Raw genomic sequence first — 20,236 nt, forward strand, 5'->3', positions numbered from 1 at the left:
CAACACGCCGTCACGCCAGCATGATGGCGTTCCACGGCAGCAACCTGTCAAAGAGCATCTCTATCAGCAACATCGCTGGGTATGTCTGTCTGTCTGTCTGTCTGTCTGTCTGTCTGTCTGTCTGTCTGTCTGTCTGTCTGTCTGTGGTCCATTTTGCTGTCTGTAGCTCCAATTCTATTCTAAAACTCACATTTTTTCTAAAATTAAATTCTAAAACTTCATTGAACGGTGTCCCACACGGGTCTATACTTGGTCCTCGCCCCCTTTATTCCCTCTATCTATTCTATACCAACTCTCTTCACCGAAAATAGCAGATCTACACCTCAGATCAACGCCTTGTGAGCTTGGAGCTTTTCCGCGAACGTTCACTTATCGTTCCCCGATGTTAGCCTGATAACGGTTTATATGAAGTAATTAAATGACAATGTTGCTACTCTCTCTCCAGGCCGGTGTTGGATGAGATGCCTATTAAAGGACTTCGCTACCTCTCCCAGTCAACCGACTCCCTCAACAGAAACAGCCATGTCACGGAATCCACCGAGTCACTCACTGACGAAGGTCTGCACACGCACGCGCGCACACACGCCCGCACGCCCGCACATATGTTCGCTCTCACAGACTGCCAGGCGCACACTCACATACTTGGTAAAGTCCTCAGTGTTCATTTGACTCTTAATTAACTATAGTTTAAGTTTAATTAATTTGTGTGACTGATACATCTTCAGAAAATTGGCCTGGGGAATATGACGCCTCATTCATACAAGTTGATCCTTTCATTCACAACAATATTATAAACAAGAAAAAGTAACAACATAATAATAATAATCATTATTATAATTACAATAATAATTATAATACGAATAAGATTAAGAATAATAATAACATGTCAATAACACAAGGGTATAAGACAACTTGGTACCAATAAGTAATACATAATAATAATATACACATGCATGTAGGCTTCTTCTTACCGCAAATGCAGTGTGTGTGTGTGTGTGTGTGTGTGTGTGTGTGTGTGTGTGTGTGTGTGTGTGTGTGTGTGTGTGTGTGTGTGTGTGTGTGTGTGTGTGTGTGTGTGTGTGTGTGTGTGTGTGTGTGTGTGTGTGTGTGTGTGTGTGTGTGTGTGTGTGTGTGTGTGTGTCTGCCCGTGCGTGCATAAATACATGCAAACAGGCTAGCATTCAGTCATTCTTCTGGCAAACTCACAAGCACACACACACACACACACACAGACACACACTTTGGACACTGTCTATGGATCAATCCTCTGTCTCCCAAAAAAAACAGCTGTGCACCAGCTGTGCTTTGAGTTGCTGTGTGTGTGTGTGTGTGTGTGTGTGTGTGTGTGTGTGTGTGTGTGTGTGTGTGTGTGTGTGTGTGTGTGTGTGTGTGTGTGTGTGTGTGTGTGTGTGTGTGTGTGTGTGTGGAAAAGAGACTCTTATTTCCCAGAAGAAAGTTGCATGGTCTTTTAATGGGATCTGTTGTCCTCTGTGGAACATGGCCTTACAGTCGTGTGTCTCAGTGTGAAATGTTATTGTTCAACCAGGGACATGAATGAAGTGAAACCCAGCCAGGCATGCACGAACACAACTAGAGCTGTCACCATAACACATTAAGTTCACATTTAGCCTCCCCCTGGCCAGCCGGGGCGCCTGACGGAGGGGAAAGGAACTATCACCTCACCTCCTGTCAGGTGAAAAGAAGCAGCTTGGACTACTCATGCATAGAAGGAAGCACAATGTCTGTCCGTTGCTCTCTCCAGGTTGGCAGAGGGAGTTAAGCGCACAGGATTACACTAGACAATTGACACTGGGTGAAAAGAAATGGGTTACAAAAATCTTACTCTGACTTCACTCAGAAAAAACAGGGAAAAAAAGGTTCATGAAACTTTGCACTGCAGCACTTTCCGTGAAACCCGTATCTATAGAGGCATTAGAAGTATTGTAAACAATATATATATATGCTTGATAACACAACTATCTGTATTTTCTATATATGGACATTGTCAATAAAGATGCAATATTTATATAGCCTAGCCTTTTATAATGACTTACAGGGTCATGCAACATAATACAGAAATACATCATTGACACTCACAGGTGGTTTTGTGTTATAATTATCATAGTTGTAATTCATCAAAGTAAATGTATAATGCATTATAATCATCGTATCATTATATACGGTACTCTATGTCATAAATCTATGACATATGTCATTCACAAAATGAATGTAATTACATTCCTGGAGGTGTAGACAGAAAATCTTGCATAGATTGAATGGTGTATTTTCACTTAAAGCATCCAATGGCCATTTATAGTGAGTTATAATCACACTATAAATAATGCATTATAACAGTAATCAGCAGCTATGAAGTAATATGATACTTGACCTTATTAGACATTATAAAATGCTTATTATTATTGTTATAAATGTGTGCTGTTGTGATTCCAGGTACAGAGATGATGGACGGTCAGCTGATGGGGGAGTTTGAAGCGGAGGTGAAGGATTTGGAGTATGATTCCTGGAACCTGACGGTGGAACAGGACCTCCTCAAACAACTCGACACTGAGCTCATCAAGAGACAGGACGTCATATACGGTGTGTATAGGATTGTCTGTCTGTCTGTTAAACAAACTGAAAGTAGAAAAAGGGAGTGTGTGGCGGTCACCGTGGGCGGTCAATCATCATTGTGGGCGCGGGCGGGATTGGTCTGAAATTCAACGGGAACGGGATCAATAAATCGCGCAGGGCTCTAGTGCAGAGTTTGGCTGCGAGCAAACCAACGGTGCCAGAGATTAGCTGTCCCCAGACGGACGGACGGACGGACGGAGTGCAAAACATACTCTCTCCCCATGCCTTCGGCCTGGTGGAGACAATTATAGACAAAATGCCCTTAGTTTTTTTTTCGTGTTACCAACAGTAACTGAATATAGAGGTTTTTTTTTATTATACCTACTTACTCTGACCTTTTTAAATCCTGAACCTGACAAATAACCCAAAGTATGAAAAAAACTAAACTAAACTATAATGAAAAATCACACCCGTGTGAAGTGAGTGGTGCAACTCCGTGTGGGGGTTACCGGGGAGGAGGGGGGGGGAGACAGAGTTACTGTGTGCCCGGTCCCTCTACTGTACCCTACTGTACTGTCACTGTACTGTACTGGCACACCCGAAATCATCATATATACAGTTAATATGTGCGTGTGTGTTTGTGTGTGTGTTAGGTTGCGCACAGGTGGTGAAAAACAACCATGCTGTTTTCATGCTCATACCTACCCAGCCAGCCAGGCAGGCACCCACCCACACACATAAGTAAAAAAAAACCAAGACTATTATAACGTTGTCTCTCTCTCTCTCTCTCTGTCCCTCCGACAGAGCTCACGCAGACGGAGATGCATCACGTGCGCACCCTGCGCATCATGTCGGAGGTCTACAGTAAAGGGCTGCAGAAGGAGGTGGGCCTGGAGCCGCAGATCCTGGAGCGGCTGTTCCCTGCTCTGGACGAGCTGCTGGAGCTCCACAGCCAGCACCTCCACCGTCTGCTGGAGAGGAGGAGAGATGGCCCGGAGGACAGCCCCGACGGAGGAGGAGGAGGAGGAGGAGGTGGAGGAGGAGGAGGCTTCATCGTCAATCGGATAGGAGATGTGCTGCTCCAGCAGGTCAGTGAATGGAGTCAATACCCAGGCTTTTATTTCCATTCGCATTCGACAAAAAAAAAAAAAAGCCTGGAGAAACCCATTGGAAAATCTGGCATAGGAAGTGGGAGCCAACTTGTATTTTGCCAAACATTATCAGTGCAGTGGTGTGTCGCTCCAAATTTGGTAACGTCACTTTTCTCTGCCGTTTTCTACCGGGAGGGTAGGGGAGGAGCTAGGGAATTGCGAATATCTAAAATAATTGCGATTAGACGATTATGTAATAATTGTGGCCTAGTATTGTCTTTTTTTGATTGGTTGATTGATTGACATGCTGATTGTGTGCACCAGTTCTCAGGGTCCAGTGCTGAGTGCATGAAACGGGTGTACGGGAAGTTCTGCAGTCGTCACAATGAAGCGGTCAACTTGTACAAGGAACTCCTGACCAAAGACAAACGCTTCCAAGCTTTTATTAAAGTAAGACTTTCATCACATCACCTCACACACGCATGCACGCACGCACGCACGCGTGTATGTTGGCAGGCCTTGATGTCGTCGTAATGGCAGATTTTACACTTGGTTGCATGCTGAAAATAGCAGATCTACAAGCTCCCAACGCGTAGTGCTGCAACGTGTTGGGAGCTTGGAGATCTGCTACAAGCGCAAACAAAACATAAAATGACTCTTTTAGTTCCTAAAGTTCCTAAACAATAAGTTTACTTTTTATTTGTTAAAAAATTGTTAATATTTACAGTAGTCTTGGTTTTAGTCATCGTAGCGTAGTTTTTATTTCGTTTTTGTCAGTGAAAAAAGGTAGTCGATGAACAATTTTCGTCATCGTTTTAGTCAACAAAATCAAAACTGGCACGCACATACAGTACGTATGTGTGTGCATACGTACGCACACGGCTTGGTGTCCTGCATCTATTCTACATTCTTCATTCTTCGCTAGTGAATATTACACTGTGGAACCTAAAGTTTTATAATGGGAAACTAAATTGTCTCTCAGCTGTCTGTTCCTCATAACGTCTGATTGCAGCAATGTACATGATGCAACCTAGCATTGGACCACATGGCTCTACTTAACGCAACGACAGCTTTAGTAGAGTAGAGTGTTTCTTCTGTTGTCTGACTGTTTGTTGCCAGCTGTATCTCGGCTCTGGTTTATCCATATCGTCTCCGTTTGTTATTTCCATCTAGAGAAAGATGACCAGCAGCGTGGTGCGACGACTCGGCATCCCAGAATGCATCCTGCTGGTGACCCAGAGAATAACCAAGTACCCAGGTCTGATCCTGAGGATGCTGCAGCACACCAAAGGTTAGTGTCACTGGCACGTTACAAGACCGTAGTAGCTGTTAGCTGCTATATCTTCCTGCTAGCTTGTGCTTAAAATATATTACCAGTAAGGCGCCCTGAGGGTGAGAAGCGAAAAGGGTGAGGTCGTGCTGAAACAACAGAGCTTCTTAATATGGCACAGTTGAGAAGCAGGAGTTAAACTATTAATCTGGTGTCAGAGAGGTCAGATGTAGAGTTGCTGGCCGGTGGCGTCCTCCGTAAGACTCTGGCGGTGGTGTCCTCCGTAAGGCGGTGGCGTCCTCCGTAAGACTCTGGCGGTGGCGTCCTCCGTAAGACTCTGGCGGTGGCGTCCTCCGTAGGACTCTGGTGGTGGCGTCCTCCGTAAGACTCTGGCGGTGGCGTCCTCCGTAAGACTCTGGCGGTGGCGTCCTCCGTAAGACTCTGGCGGTGGCGCTGCTGGCGTTCCCTGGCCAGCCGGCGGCACCACTCAGTACACAGTGTCTTGAGTGTACAGGGTTTGATGAGGTCAGATCAACATACAGCATGGAATGTCAGAACAGGTCAGCTCCATACAGTATATGGAGATCTAAGGGTGGCAGGCCACAGATCCGACCGCTATGCTCATAATTATATGGCCATGTGCATTTATGACTTCAGATTTGGTGCGCACAGTGACAAGGACTCGAGGCAGTGTGGTGCCCGCCGTCCGTCAACCAATATGCCCATCTGAACTCATTAGCATATGCTTCTTTTGTGAGACATTCTTTACAGTGGGCTTACGAGGATTCTGATTATGTATTGATGTTGGAATCTGCCAGGCTGTCTAGGCTGATAAATCACACACACCTTTAAGTCTAACGGCATGGCCGCTGACTGTGTAATCTACCATTAAAGCTGCTTTATAGTTCAATGGGAAGTGAGTGTGTGCGTGCGTGCGTGCGTGCGTGCGTGCGTGCGTGCGTGCGTGCCTGCGTGCGTGCCTGCGTGCGTGCCTGCGTGCGTGCATGCTTATAGTTTTATATGAAGTGAGGGGTTGTGAGTTAATCCTCAAGGTTCTCTGAGAAGACTTTCTCCTGCCAACTCTGACATGTACTGAATAAAGACACACCACCCTGCTCTCCCAAGACACAATAGTGTGTGATGTAATACACGGCACGCAAGGAGAAAATAATACTCTCAAAAACACCATTCAGCCACACTGAATTGTCACACAATCCTCTTTAAAATCATAGTGCTTTGTTGGTTCCCATTAAACAAAACAAACACGTTAGTTGTGATTTTAAGAAGATGCACTTTGTGTCTATGTAAGCCGAGTCATGTTTCTAAAACAAAGCAACTTTAATTCCTTGCTGATCTGGTAGAAGGCTATGCATATTGGATTCTCATTTTGTACCACAAATATGCTGCTTCAAGGGCGAATATGCTCTTCAAACACTGAGGCCATTTCACTCAAATTCTGGCTTACTTGCAACATGTCCCCCGGCCTAAATCCTCAAGACAAGTCATCTCTGTTCAACAAATGTAACAAATGTGAACAAAAAAACATCCCTAAAGGAGCTTTAGAGTAAATGTTTCTTTGCCCTCGATTAGTATTCCATATCCTATGAATTATGTGTACGTGTGATTCTCCAGAATTTAGGTAATCCAATGATTATCCACAGAGTCCGCACCAAACACACTGCGACCAAAACAACAAGCCACTTGTGTCCTCATTGTGGGACCAAAGTACGCTGGTGTTGGGTTACGGGCAATGGTGTAAAGTAACTAAGTACATTTACTTTCTACTCTAGTACAATTTTGAGGTATTTGTACTTTACTATTTCTAAGTATTTGTAATACTTTTACTTCTACTCCACTACTGTACATCTCTGAATCAAATATTGTACTTTTACTCCACTACATTTCTTTTTTTTTTGTCATCAAAGTTTTTATTGATTTTACAATAAAGCATACAAAATACACATGACTTACACAAAAGAAAGAGACAAGAAAAACAAACAAAAAAACAAAACAAAACAACTAGCAGGCAAAAAAAAAAAACCCCAATGGACAACACCCCTCCACATTCTGTTGTTAACAATAGTGATTATATCCGTAATGTATTGCCAATTACAAATTGTTAATGCAACCATCCCTTAATATACAAATAAAAGTAGTCCCATACTTCATGGAACATAAGTTGGGTCCAGTCTGTGATCTCTGGCGTAGCAGAGCTTCCACTACATTATTTGAACTTTATAGTAACTAGTTACTTTGTAGATTTTGTTTATTATTACAAAACATACATTAACCACTTTTAGCCCTATAATACATTTCGGCCATTTGGAAATAGCCTATTCTATTTTCAAAAGATTTGTATACATTTTAAAGTACAATATTTTCCTCTGAGGTGTAGCGGAGTAGAAGTAAAAGTACTGAAAATTGGAAATACTCCAGTAAAGTAAAAGTACCTCAAAATTGTACTTGAGTAAATGTACTTGAAATTAAGTAACTAGTAACTAACTAGTTACTGGTTTTCAGCAACTAGCACAACACTGCTGCTCAATAGTCCTGTCATCTGCAGTATCACAAATAGCTTAGCTGAAACAAATGTAAACACAGACCTCCAAGCGTCTGCGATTTCTGAACATTTTTGGAAAATCTTGAAAGTGTGAGAACTACTGATTTAGATTAAGGCATTTGTAGAATCTTCCTCAGCTCTTAATGGGTTACTAAGGTGTCCAGAAATAGCAAATAGTACAAGCACGGACGAGTGCTAGCTTGTATAGCTGCTATTTTTGAACAGCCAATGCTAAAATCTAAAATGACACAGACACTTTCCTGTTTTTTCTCTCAACACAGATCTTTTTATTTTTATTATTATTATTCTTTATTTTACAAATGAGTAAATACGTGAATATGTGAGTGAATATGACAGGCGGGAGGAGAAAAATCCACTCGGCCTGTGTCTTTCACGGCTTGACTGTAAACGATTTAGTCAAGAAATACACAAACTGCTAGTCAAGTATTCTGTAACGTTGCCTTTGTGAGAACTACAGTGTATTATTGCAAAGTATGGTTTGGTAAAAGTATGCAATGTATTTTCATTACATGATTACTCCCACTCACAGAGAGCGAGGAGGATTACTCTGACCTGAAGGAGGCCGTGCGGCTGGTGAAGGAGGTGATCACGGCGGTGGACGACAAGGTGAACGAGCACGAGAAGAGGCAGCGGCTGAAGGACATCCACGCTCGCACCGACAGCAAGTCTATCATGAGGATGAGGAGCGGCCAGATGTTCGCCAGGTAGGCCTGTCACCATTACACCTCATCTGCACTGCCAGCGATGCGAGTGGGCGAACGATGAAATCTCATTAGAATACATTGTTTTTCATTGTGACTGTCCTGAGGTACCGCGAGTGACAACGCGCCGTGCAGCGACGTCATCCACCCCTCCTATATTCGCTTTGAGTGAGGTTTCTCGACCCCCAAACACTTTTATTGGTTGAGATCTACACGCTACTATTTATTGGTTATTGTATTGGTTCAGGCGACGTCGCAAAGCAATGATCGCCACTGGCCGATGTCAGGACAGTTTTTTGCACGATATCGCCGTCGGAAAGCTCGCTCCTTGCCTGTATAGATGAGGTGTTACACATTTATAAGATGACGATTCATCGTCACACAAATAATTGTGATTAACGACTTAATTGTGTTTTTTGGCATTGGAAATTGGAGCATTATGAATAGAAATTACATTTCTGTTTGACTTTTAGGCTTCGTAATAAAAAAATCACACCTGTGTGAACTGAGTGGTGTAAGGTCTGTCTGACGTAATGCAATCATGTCTGACGTAATGAAATCACACCCGGATGTGATTTCACAACTGGCCTTTTTTGTGCAGAGAAAATGACCACGGTTGCTAGGGTCATACAGTTCACCCGGGTGTGATTTAATTACGTCAGAAATTATTTTGAACATAGCAACCATGGTCATTTTTTTCTGCACACAAAAGCCAGTTGTAGGAGTGGTTTACACCACTCAAAAATATATATAGCTGAAATAGCTGATCTACAAACTTACAATGCGCCACGGAGTGACGCGTTGTAAGCTCGTATAACTGTTTCCGCTCTTTTATGTGTGTTCATTTTTCAACATGGACACGATTATGACAAAATAATTGCGATTACCTCAAATAATTGTGATCAGACGATTATGTAATGATTGTGACAACCCTATCTATCGCCAGAGAGGACCTGCTGAGGGGAAGACGGCACATCCACGATGGACCGCTGCAGCTGAAGAACACTCAGGGACGGCTCAAAGGTTGGACACACACACACACACACACACACACACACACACACACACACACATGCACACATGCACAGGACAAAAAAATGACTGTGTTCATTTAAGACATTTACACATTTGTTACTCTGAGAGGTATTGTCTTTGAGGGGTGCTAGCCCCTCCAATGCATGGCTTACCGAAATTATGTCATGTGGCAGACAAGTCTATGGATGTCTATGGATGTTGATGTTTTTTTAGAGAACTTTTAACTGAAAAACGTTTACCAGCCAAGTCTATGGACTTCAATTTTTTAAAGTTTGTTTAGTGCACTAAATGACGACGTAAGACGTCAAATGGTCGATATAAATACAACTCGTAAGTAATTTGGTTTCATATAATGAACACAATGCATTCATGCCTGGTGTAGGAGGATGATGATGGTGTCAGACTGTCAGCAACACCACTAAAGCACCAGAAGGAAATGTACTCTTAAAGCTCTATATTGTGTAATCACTGTCACTGCTATAAAATGTTTGTTCAAGGGTCACCCTGTCTCTTCAGCTTTAGTAAACAGACAATGTTCAGGTCAGGATATCAATTTGATCTAATCAGGAGAGAACCTCTCAAAGATCATTCATCAGCATTTTGTGTCACAGATAAATTCCACTTTTTTCCCCTCCTCCATTACTTCAATTTCACTTGTTTATCCTGTATCCTGTATGAGTTGTCTCCTGATTGGTTATAATTGGTCTCCTGACCTGAACATGAAACTGGAGAGCCGTTACTGAAAACTAAAGCAAACCAAGGAAACTGTTGCTATTGGAATATAGATCTATTTTAGCCACTGTTTCAGTGGGTCGGGAACCATTTGTGGGTCGCGGACCAATTTCCTTTGGTCTTAAACTAAACAAACAAACAAATCTAAGAAATTCCATTAATTAAAACCAGTAAGATGCCCTGAGGGCGAGAAGCGGTCGCGTGCACACATCCGTCTGGGCGAGCGCTGGCGCTTTGGCATGGGGGGGTCAGATCAACATATGGAATGAATTCTGTACTGGCCATATATAGTATGGAGCGTGTCTTGCATGTACAGGGTTTGATGAGGTCAGATCAACATATGGAATGTCAGAACAGGAAGGACGGGTGGGGAGGATCAACATATGGAATGTCAGAACAGGACAGCTCCATATATGGAGATCTAAGGGTTTGAGGTTTGAAGTCAGATGTAGAGTTGCTGGCCGGCTCCATATATGCAGATGTAGGTAATGATCCAGTCTTCTCCATGTATGGTTGGTTATCCAGGGTTAGATGAGGTCAGTGTCGTGATCTTCATATATGGAGATGGCCATATGATGTCACGAGGCGTGACCATATATGGAGGCGTGATCTCACGAGGCGTGACATCACGATCTATCTCTCTGTCTCACATGCAAACATTTTCCTGTTCTTGCACATCGTTCTCGCACTTGGACACGACCGTTAATGTCTATCGGCAGAGCAATCGATAGTTTCACAAGTTGACACAGCAGTGGGCTGATGCTAACAGACTAAAAAGATGGGCCTATAATGAAAAGGAACAACAACCCACCACAAAACACACTGGCTTTTATTGTGTTTTATTGCACCATTTTATTTCTGTTAGTAAGCAGTCTGTGTGGTTCTCCAAATAAGAGGAAAGGGATATGGCGGTCGTTAATCAAAGTTGCACATTGTCAATAGAGCATTGCTGACACGCCCACATCAGGAACACCGTTTAGGCTCACAATACTTCTCTGGGCTGATGGCAGAGGTAGGGCTGTCACCATTTAAGTTGACCATTAATTGTCACACAATGATTAACGATTGAAATGTGTTTTTTGCATTAATCATTGGAACGTTACAATTTGTATTTCTGTTTGCCTTTTAGGCTTCGTAATCACAAATTGCACAGGGAAGATATGACAAATAACCACTGACACATTTAATTATAGTTATATACACTACAGACTGAGACCTTTTTTTTAACGAATTTGGGAATTTTTGACAAAGATTAGAACAAAAAAGGGATGTTAAATGTGGTTATAACAAGCGCCACATGTCCTGTTCCAACGAATTTCACCCACTTCTTTACCTTGTAAACCTGTGATGTGACAATAAAACTGATTCTGATTCTGATTCTCTAGTTAGGCTAGCTTTCCCATTTTCTTACTTTACAAAAGTGAACGAATGTAAGAAAAGGAGACAGTGAGCATAATGCAGTGATCCGTGAAGATGAATTATAACCATGACTTTAATGGCATGTTTCCAATTATAGAAGTGTCTTCATTTATTGAAACTTGTCCTCGATGTGACCCCAACTCATCGTCATAGTCTAATTATGTCTGTCTGTCTGTCTGTCTCTCTCTCTCTCTCTCTCTCTCTCTCTCTCTCTCTCTCTCTCTCTCTCTCTCTCTCTCTCTCTCTCTCTCTCTCTCTCTCTCTCTCACCTCATTTCAGTTTCATTTCTACAATTTAATTCTCATTGTATAATAAACAATATTACAGAGTACGCTTTATATTCATGTGTAATTATCATAAACATTTTGCCGCCAATGGTCCCCAGCCCACATGTTTGAGAATCAGTGCTCTATTAATATGTACATCTCCCAATCTCTGCCAGGTTTGGACCATGTCGTCTATGCAAGCCTTATATCTCTCTTTCTCTCTCTCTCTCTCTAGATGTCCATGCGCTGTTGCTGTCCGATGTGTTTGTGTTCCTTCAAGAGAAAGACCAGAAATATGTCTTCGCCTCTCTGGTATGATATGGAATTGTCATCAAAAGTCTCTTTCTCTCTGTGTCTCTATTGTGTCCTCGCTCCCCTTGTCTCCTTATCCTCTGCATCAGTGGTGGAAAGTAACTAAGTACATTTACTTAAGCACTGTACTTATAAGTACAATTTTGAGGTATTTGTGCTTTACGCAAGTATTTCCAATTTCCAATACTTTTACTTCTACTCCACTACATCTCGCATCCAATTTTTTTTTAACTTTTACCCCACTACATTGATTTGAAAACTTTAGTTACTTTGTAGATTTTGATTATTTATTATTATGATATTAACCACTTCAGCCCTATATACATTTTGGCCATTTGAAAATAGCCGATCTACAAGCTCACAATGCGCCGCATCGCCACGCATTATGTACTTGTCGGCTATTTTCAAACGCCTTTTTATACATTTGAAAACTTGAAATGGCACATTCTGCATATTGCATAATGAGTACTTTAAATTTTAGTACTTTTAGTACATTTTGACGCCATTACTGTTTTACTTTTACTCAAGTACATTTTGATTTCCAGACTTTTACTTACAGAGTATTTCTACATTGCAGTATTGATACTTTTACTTTTTTTAAACATTTAGAGTAGTGGTCCTAGTCTTTCCACCCCGGCTGTCTGTCTGTCTGTCTGTCCGTCCGTCCGTCCGTCCGTCCGTCCGTCCGTCCGTCCTTCCTTCCCTCCCTCCCTCCGCCCGGTGGAACACCCACACTGCGGTTGCTCCTATGAGTCCTGAGTATCCCCCCGGGGAATCAAGAAAGGAAATATATCTTATTTGCGACTGCTGCCGTCGCCTCCTTAACTACCTTTTACGGTACCACCTCCTTCCTCCCTTAATAATAATAACCTCCTCGTCCTCCTCTATCATTCACCTCCTTCATAAACTCCCCTTTCCTCCTCGATGCTTCGCTTCCCTGCCCTGCCCTCAGTCTCTCTCTCTCTCTCTCCACACCCCACCTCCTTTCCTCTCACAGCCTCATCCCCCCCCCCCCCCCCCCCCCCCCCCACACACTATCTAACAAGGGTCCTACCGAGCGTGTGCAGTAGATGCAGTCGTCACATTTTCCTCTCCAGCTGTGCGGCTGCTAAACGGCATCCTGTCCACGGCACACAATGCGGCTGCAGCTAGAAGCCCTGTTAGCTAGCTGGTGCTGGTAGCTGGTGCTGGTGAAATCCTGTTTAGTTTTTTCTATGCTTACGTCTTAGTTTTTTGGGCTGGGATAATTTAATCAGTTGTGGAAAGTAACTAAGTACATATATTTCAAAACATACATCACCCACTTCAGCCCTATATTAATTTCGGCCATTTGTTTTATATGAAAACTTGTGAAATGGGACATTCTGCATAATGAGTAGCCGTTGTACTTTTGGTACTTTAAGTATATTTTGCTGCCGATACTTATGTACTTTCACTCAAGAAAATTTTTAATTCTGTACTTTTACCTGTAACATGTACATTGCAGTATTGATACTTTTACCTAATTAACAAATGTGAGTACTTTTTCCACCACAACATTTAACTCGCCCCCACACACACATACAGTACATATAGGGAGATCTACATGAAAATATAATGTAGGGTTAGTTGAAATAATAGCTATTCCTGTGACCCTTGTGAATGTTGCTCTTAGATATTGTGACAATAGATTACACCGACCAATCAGCAGGAACCTGACCTTCCCCACCCAGTGCAGTGCATCCCCTGCTGATAATATGAAACGTAAAAGCTGTTCATATAATACGCTCTCCGGCATTAAAAACACATTAACCCATTCTGGACGTGAACCCCTTTTGGTGTTTTAACTAAGCATTATGTCATACTTTAGCTATTGAAAAATAGCAGATCTACAAGCTCTAAAAATGCGGCACAAATCTTTGAATATATATTCTTTCAGAGCGAACGTTTTTTTTATTTCGACGTCAGGCCTAAATGGGTTAAATTAGCTCTGTCATTGCGTCTCGTTGTGGCGCACGTCGACCAGTTAAATACAGAGCTGCTCAATTATCATTACATTATATGCTAACTAATGAGCACTTTCCTGCCTGTCTGTTCTGCGTCTGTGTATCCCGCTAATGCCTGACATATGGTCCAACGTGCGGCAGCATCACAGGCAGAAAAGTATAAATCGGGCTTAATATTCTGTCCGTCTCTATCTGTGATGTGTGTCCTCTTCCTCTCTGATCTTCTCCTCTCCTTCTTCCCCTCCCTCCATTGATGTTGGTTGCTGTAGGCAACACACTCGTTCTAGGTCAGAGAAATGTTATGCCAGCTAAAGTAAACCTGTTTATTTGTTAAACCTTTTTTTTTGTTCATTGAGTTCAATGGATGTTTTTTTGTAACCTTTTCTGTAAACCCAAAAGTCAATTTTCTGTCCCTTTTCTGATCGGACAATATAATGTCCAATTGGAAAGGAGTGACATCACAATATGTAATTTAAATGGCAAGACTGAATTAATGAAGAACAGAACATTCTAGTATATAAAGCCATTGATTTTCAAAGTGTGCAAACGGCTTCCCACATGAAGAAGAACGAATACATGAAGAGTTGTATTTTCCCGGCAGATTCCCTCCTTGCGGCTCGCGTCAATGCAACCACACTTGCAATTTCCCCAGAATTGCACCTTTCTAGTTTAGATATTCTAAACTTTAAAGATATTCTGTTCTCTCTCCTTCTTCCTTACAATACCTCCTTAATTCGTATCCTCCCTTCACCCCATCCTTCTCTCCCTCCAGAAGGCCTGTTCATCTTCTCTCTCACAAGCATAACCCTTTTCTCACTTTCTCCTCCATGCCTCCCTTTTCCCTTCCTATCCTTCTCTCCGTCATCCGTCATACTCTCATCCCTTCGCTCATCATAGCCATTGGGAGGCGGGGGGCGCTTCCTCCTACAGTCATAGTCTAATTATGTTGTTGTCTCTCTCTCTCTCTCTCTCTCTCTCTCTCTCTCTCTCTCTCTCTCTCTCTCTCTCGGTCCCTCCTCTCTCTCTCTCTCTCTCTCTCTCTCTCTCTCTCTCTCTCTCTCTCTCTCTCTCTCTCTCTCTCTCTCTCTGTCCCTCCTCTCTCTCTCTCTCTCTCTCTCTCTCTCTCTCTCTCTCTGTCCCTCCTCTCTCTCTCGGTCCAGGACCATCGGTCCACTGTGCTGTCCCTGCAGAAGCTGATTGTCAGGGAGGTGGCGAACGAGGAGCGGGGTCTGTTCCTGATCACGGTGGGCTCCGACAGGCCAGAGATGGTGGAGGTCCTGGCCAGCAGCCGAGAGGAGCGCAACGCCTGGATCCAACTCATCCAGGACGCCATGCACTGCATGTGAGTGGAGTGGCATGAGAACACACGCTGTGGTGTGTGTGTGTGTGTGTGTGTGTGTGTGTGTGTGTGTGTGTGTGTGTGTGTGTGTGTGTGTGTGTGTGTGTGTGTGTGTGTGTGTGTGTGTGTGTGTGTGTGTGTGTGTGTGTGTGTGTGTGTGTGTGTGTGTGTGTGTGTGTGTGTGTAAATTATGTTATAATAATATCCTTGCATAATCAGCAATCGTTTCCATGTTGAAAAATTTCTTTGGCTATTGAATTTATCTGTCATATCTGCCCTGTGCAATTTGTGATTACGAAGCCTAAAAGGCAAACAGAAATACAACTTGTCCATTAATCCAATGATTAATGCAAAAAAACACAAATCACAATTATTTGTGTCACAATTAATGTTCAACTCAAATTTGTAATCGTGACAGCCCTATGTGTGAGGTGTGAGATGAGGAAAGATGACACGAGAACCGTAACATAGCGTATTCATCGCGTTTTAGTCATAATAAGTAAGACAAAATGATTTATATTGTATTCATGAGATAAGACATGAATGAGAATATAATAAGCTATTAGTGTTGTAATTGTAAATTATATTATACATACATGTTTATAACACTGTATTTAGACTGTACTACCTGCCATTGGCTATTTATTTGTACCTTTCATGACATGAAGTCCAGCTCAAAGTGCTTTACAGTGCAATACAGAAAAAAGAAAGAAAAGCAAAAGCATAAAACTGCATTAAAATAATGTTGTTTTGATAATGTCTCTTTCTTGGAAGCTATTCAGTTTGAATAAAACTACACGCAGGTTTATCTGCAGTAGTAGACTATCTTGTTTAGGAGGCTTAAAATATCTTCCCCACTAAAAAATGTCTTTCTTCTTCAAGGTTCAAGGTTGTACTTTATAGTTACATCTTGTGTACAGGTACATTAGAGTAAGACTTATTTTAGGTTGGCTTTCCTCAGACAATGCAGCAGCTTTGTTTTTAGTGGTGCAACCACTCCTATATGGAGCTTTGTGTGTCTCTGGCTGTGTACCTGTGTCCCTGTGTCCCTGGCTGTGTCCGAGCACGAAAATAGCGTTTGGTTGGTTTTCATCACCAAGTGTCACTATTGTGCAGCCTAACACACACACACACACACACACACAACCCCCACACAGAGTTGCACCACTCACTTCACACAGGTGTGATTTTTTTATTGTATTAAACATGCAACCCCTACTCACTGTATATAATAGTCCATCCATCACACCTTAATGTACTGTAATCTTTACTCCCCATGTTTCCCCTGGAGGTCTAGAAAGCCTGCTATGTGAAACATAACGTCCTGTAATCCAGGTATTAGTCGTGGTCCAGGACTTTTGGTTATAATTATACCTTAAAGAGAAACCATTATGAACATAACTTTCGTTGTTCTGATGTGAGCACATCAAAATATACTGTGGGAAACAGATACCCTACAGCACTTGTTTCCCAAACAGTGGGTCACAGATCCATGTGTGGGTCGCGGACACAATTGTATGGGTCCCTTCATTTTTTGTTTCCTATACATTTTGTTTTGAATTATTATTATTTCAAAACATTTTCAAAAAACATTCACAAAAAAGCTAAGTTTTCCATGAATTAAAACCAAATTCAATGATTTTTTTTCAGTAATTTCATGGAGAAATCAAAGAAATTAGAAAAGAAATGGTAAGAGGTAGTGAAAATAGCCAAGCGACGCGTTGTGTGCTTGTAGAGCTGCTATTTTCACTAGTTTGGGTCCTGGGCAAACGTCTAATCTCTCTTTCGGCCTGAAAAGGATTCTGCACAGCACAATGCTGTGTGCTTTACAATGTTGATTGAATTCACAGACCAATACAGAAAGCCATTTCCAATTCTCCATAACTTCACCTCTTAAAGTAAAGGCTCAGTGTGGTACCTTGACCCATAGCCCACTAAGACCTGCGGCTGATTCTACAAATGTCTTCTAAATCCTAACAGTTTTCAGAAAAATTTAAGTTGTTATATCAATGGTGCTCAAACCTTCATGTCAAGGACCCCCAAAATGATATATATTTGGCCAATCGCAAAATATTTAGTTCCAAGGAACCCCCAGAAGCAAAGATTTGAGTTAACAATATTTGCTTGAAAAAATATAGATATTCAGAGACTTGCAGATCTACAAGCTTGCAGCCTGCGTGAGCTTGTAGATAAATTACATAGATGCCTTCCCGGTCTTAATAGGTTAACTTAAACTCACCTCTTAACCCGTCCTACTAGCGTCCTAGGCCCTTAATAAAAACCTAACATAACCCCTTTATTCAACCATCACCTCTAATCCTCACCCCTCAACTCAATTCCTCAGCATTTATTTCCTGTTCTGACCCGAATGCTCCCCATTACACCTCCACGAGGATTTAAATGTGTCCGGGAGTGTGAAACTTCACCTCTATGGACCTCGCAACCCAGGACTTAGATGTAGAAGTGATTACGGTACCATGTATTAGGTTTAAAATTTGTACTTTATGAAGAGGTCCATTCTGCCTCTTCCACCCCATCAGCCCCTTAACCACAAACCTTACCCCTCCATTCCCTGCAGTGTGACCCCCCAAAAGGCCTATGCTACATGTTTAAAATTCTGATCCTGCCGAGTGAAATCTCACCTGAGTTTTCCTTGTAACCCGGGAGTCTGACAGCGCAGGTTTTAAGGCTGTAGTAGTGTGGTGATGTAAACTGTGATGGAGAGGGATTAGAGCAGACCTGACTTTATATTGACAGCATGGTCTTAATGGTATTAAGGAACGACCAGGAGGATTTACTGCACACTATAGACAGACAGACAGACAGACAGACAGACAGACAGACAGACAGACAGACAGACAGACAGACAGAGAGAGAGAGAGAGAGAGAGAGATGATGATGATGAGAGGAGAGCAGCTAAATGTTATCTAAATGTCTTTGGAGAAAGATCGGCTAGATTATCTCTCTCGCTCTGTCTCTTTCTCACTTTGACGTAGCCATCTGGCAGAAACTGTGTAATTAGCTTTTGCTTTTTTGCTTTTTTTTTTAATCAACTATTTCAGTCTTTATGCCAATTCCCTGGTGTCGAATACACACGTGGTTGCCGTCTGCGTCTTTTCACCTGACAGTGAGGAGTTTCAACTATACTTTCCACTGTACACAAAATAGAAGAGAGCCTTATTTAGTATCTTCGGTAACACCTTATTATTAAGTTATTTTGTGTCCATAAAGCCCATTGTGATTGTTGGGAGTGCCTTGCCAAGCCGGAGGCTCTGGTCTGAATCTGTGGGCAGGACCTTGACCCCTGCTTGACCACTATTAGCTCATTTTATTTGGATTCATCAATCCCGACTGGGATTGGATCCCAAACCATGCAGCAGGAATAAGAGTGTTAGTTTCCATAACCAATTGGCTCTGTAACGTTAGCTGTCCGATTGGCTTAGTTGTGTTTGATTTGTTCCATCTGATTGGCTGGTGGATGCCGGAGACCGTATCTGATTGGCTGGTGGATGTTGGAGAGTGTATCTGATTGGCCGTCTGTTGTTTTGGACAGAGAGAAGGATGACGATGAGGGGATCCCCAGTGAGACGGAAGAGGACAAGAGACTGCTGGAGACCAAGGCCAAGGAGATGAGAGGTAGGGTGTGTGTGTGTGTGTGTGTGTGTGTGTGTGTGTGTGTGTGTGTGTGTGTGTGTGTGTGTGTGCGTGTGCGTGTGCGTGCAACTCACTTTTGAATGCTGTTCTTTTGAATAAATATATTTATTTAGCGACATAACAGCAAAAATACATTACGACCGTGAGGTCTCAAGAATGTTTTTGAAAATATTTGAAGCGAGAAATAGACGAAGCAGTAGCCTACCCGAAAATTGATTCTATTTGATCAACTCACTTCCTTGTTTTCCGAGGCAACTGTGCTGCAGCTGGGCAGACGCCGGCCAGCGCAACACTACCTTGAAATAACTTGTTACCTTGTTGGTCGAAACATGTTGGCAGTTGCCTTTTTAATTTAATAAAGGCGTTCCTCATTTTTAACTTTGATAATCCTCTTGTTTTATCTAAATACCTTGTTCTGTTCTTACTTTCGGGTAAATGTATTAATTTATTGCCCTTCAGGATGATTCAACACCTCGACATTATCCCTTGCATACTCTTTATCGAGTACAGTATGTTATAAAGACTATTGTGTCGCTAAATAAATATACATTTTTTGGAGCAGTCAAAAGTGTGTCATAATTCTGATCTTCTCCCCCTCCTCCTCATCCTCCTACTCCGCCCCCCTCCTCCTCCTCCTCCCCCCCACCTCCTCTCCCTCCTCCTCCCCCTCCTCCTCCCCCCTCCTCCTCTCCCCCCTCCTCCTCCTCCTCCTCCCTGCCGTGTCAGATCTGTTGAGGCAGAAGGACGAGCAGATCGTGACGCTCCTGGAGGAGAAGGCCAGGGTGTTCCGGGAGATGTGTGAGTGCGGAGGAGGAGGAGACGACGCCTCCAGAGCAGAGGGGGCAGAAGGGCAGCAGCGCGAGGCCGAGGCGTCTCTGTTCAGGGCGGCGTCGGGCAGCCAGGAGGCGCTGTTGCCACGCGGAGAACCCATCATGAAGCACGCCCTGCAGGAAGGTGAGGCGCGGTGCTGGTTGGCAAAATGTAGGGGTGGGCAAAAATACAGATTCTCGAATATATCGCCATTTTTAATACCATATTAAAGTTGAAACGCAAAGTTCAGAAGCAAATTTTGTTTGTTTGTTTGTTTGTATTGAAGTGTATGAACTTTTCATTGTCTATATTGTTTAGAATTGTTTTAAGTAATGTTCTAGTAATTGAACGTTTCATGGTCAAATTCAAGTGTCAGGCGTTTGAGGCTGGTATGATTGATGACATTTAGGGTCGATTCATACTCCACTTTTAATGCCGAACGAAGTCATGAGTCATGAGTCTGGAGGGGG

At 42.7% G+C, this 20,236-nt stretch overlaps 1 protein-coding gene across 1 annotated transcript in view; it reads left to right on the plus strand.

Annotated features, from left to right (window-relative positions):
• Positions 1-20,236, plus strand: part of LOC306920965 (A-kinase anchor protein 13-like) — a 55,608-nt gene that overhangs the window by 24,007 nt on the left and 11,365 nt on the right. The window contains exons 8-19 of the mRNA XM_079497984.1: positions 1-79; positions 446-558; positions 2,452-2,598; positions 3,376-3,659; positions 3,987-4,112; positions 4,836-4,953; positions 8,043-8,217; positions 9,161-9,237; positions 11,902-11,978; positions 15,124-15,305; positions 18,856-18,938; positions 19,683-19,910. The exon at positions 1-79 is cut by the window's left edge and continues 75 nt beyond it. Coding sequence (XP_079354110.1) covers positions 1-79; positions 446-558; positions 2,452-2,598; positions 3,376-3,659; positions 3,987-4,112; positions 4,836-4,953; positions 8,043-8,217; positions 9,161-9,237; positions 11,902-11,978; positions 15,124-15,305; positions 18,856-18,938; positions 19,683-19,910 — 1,689 coding nt within the window. The remainder of the gene's footprint in view (positions 80-445; positions 559-2,451; positions 2,599-3,375; positions 3,660-3,986; positions 4,113-4,835; positions 4,954-8,042; positions 8,218-9,160; positions 9,238-11,901; positions 11,979-15,123; positions 15,306-18,855; positions 18,939-19,682; positions 19,911-20,236) is intronic.

Source organism: Electrona antarctica, assembly GCF_951216825.1.
Source record: "Electrona antarctica genome assembly, chromosome: 3".
Lineage (NCBI taxonomy): Eukaryota > Metazoa > Chordata > Actinopteri > Myctophiformes > Myctophidae > Electrona > Electrona antarctica.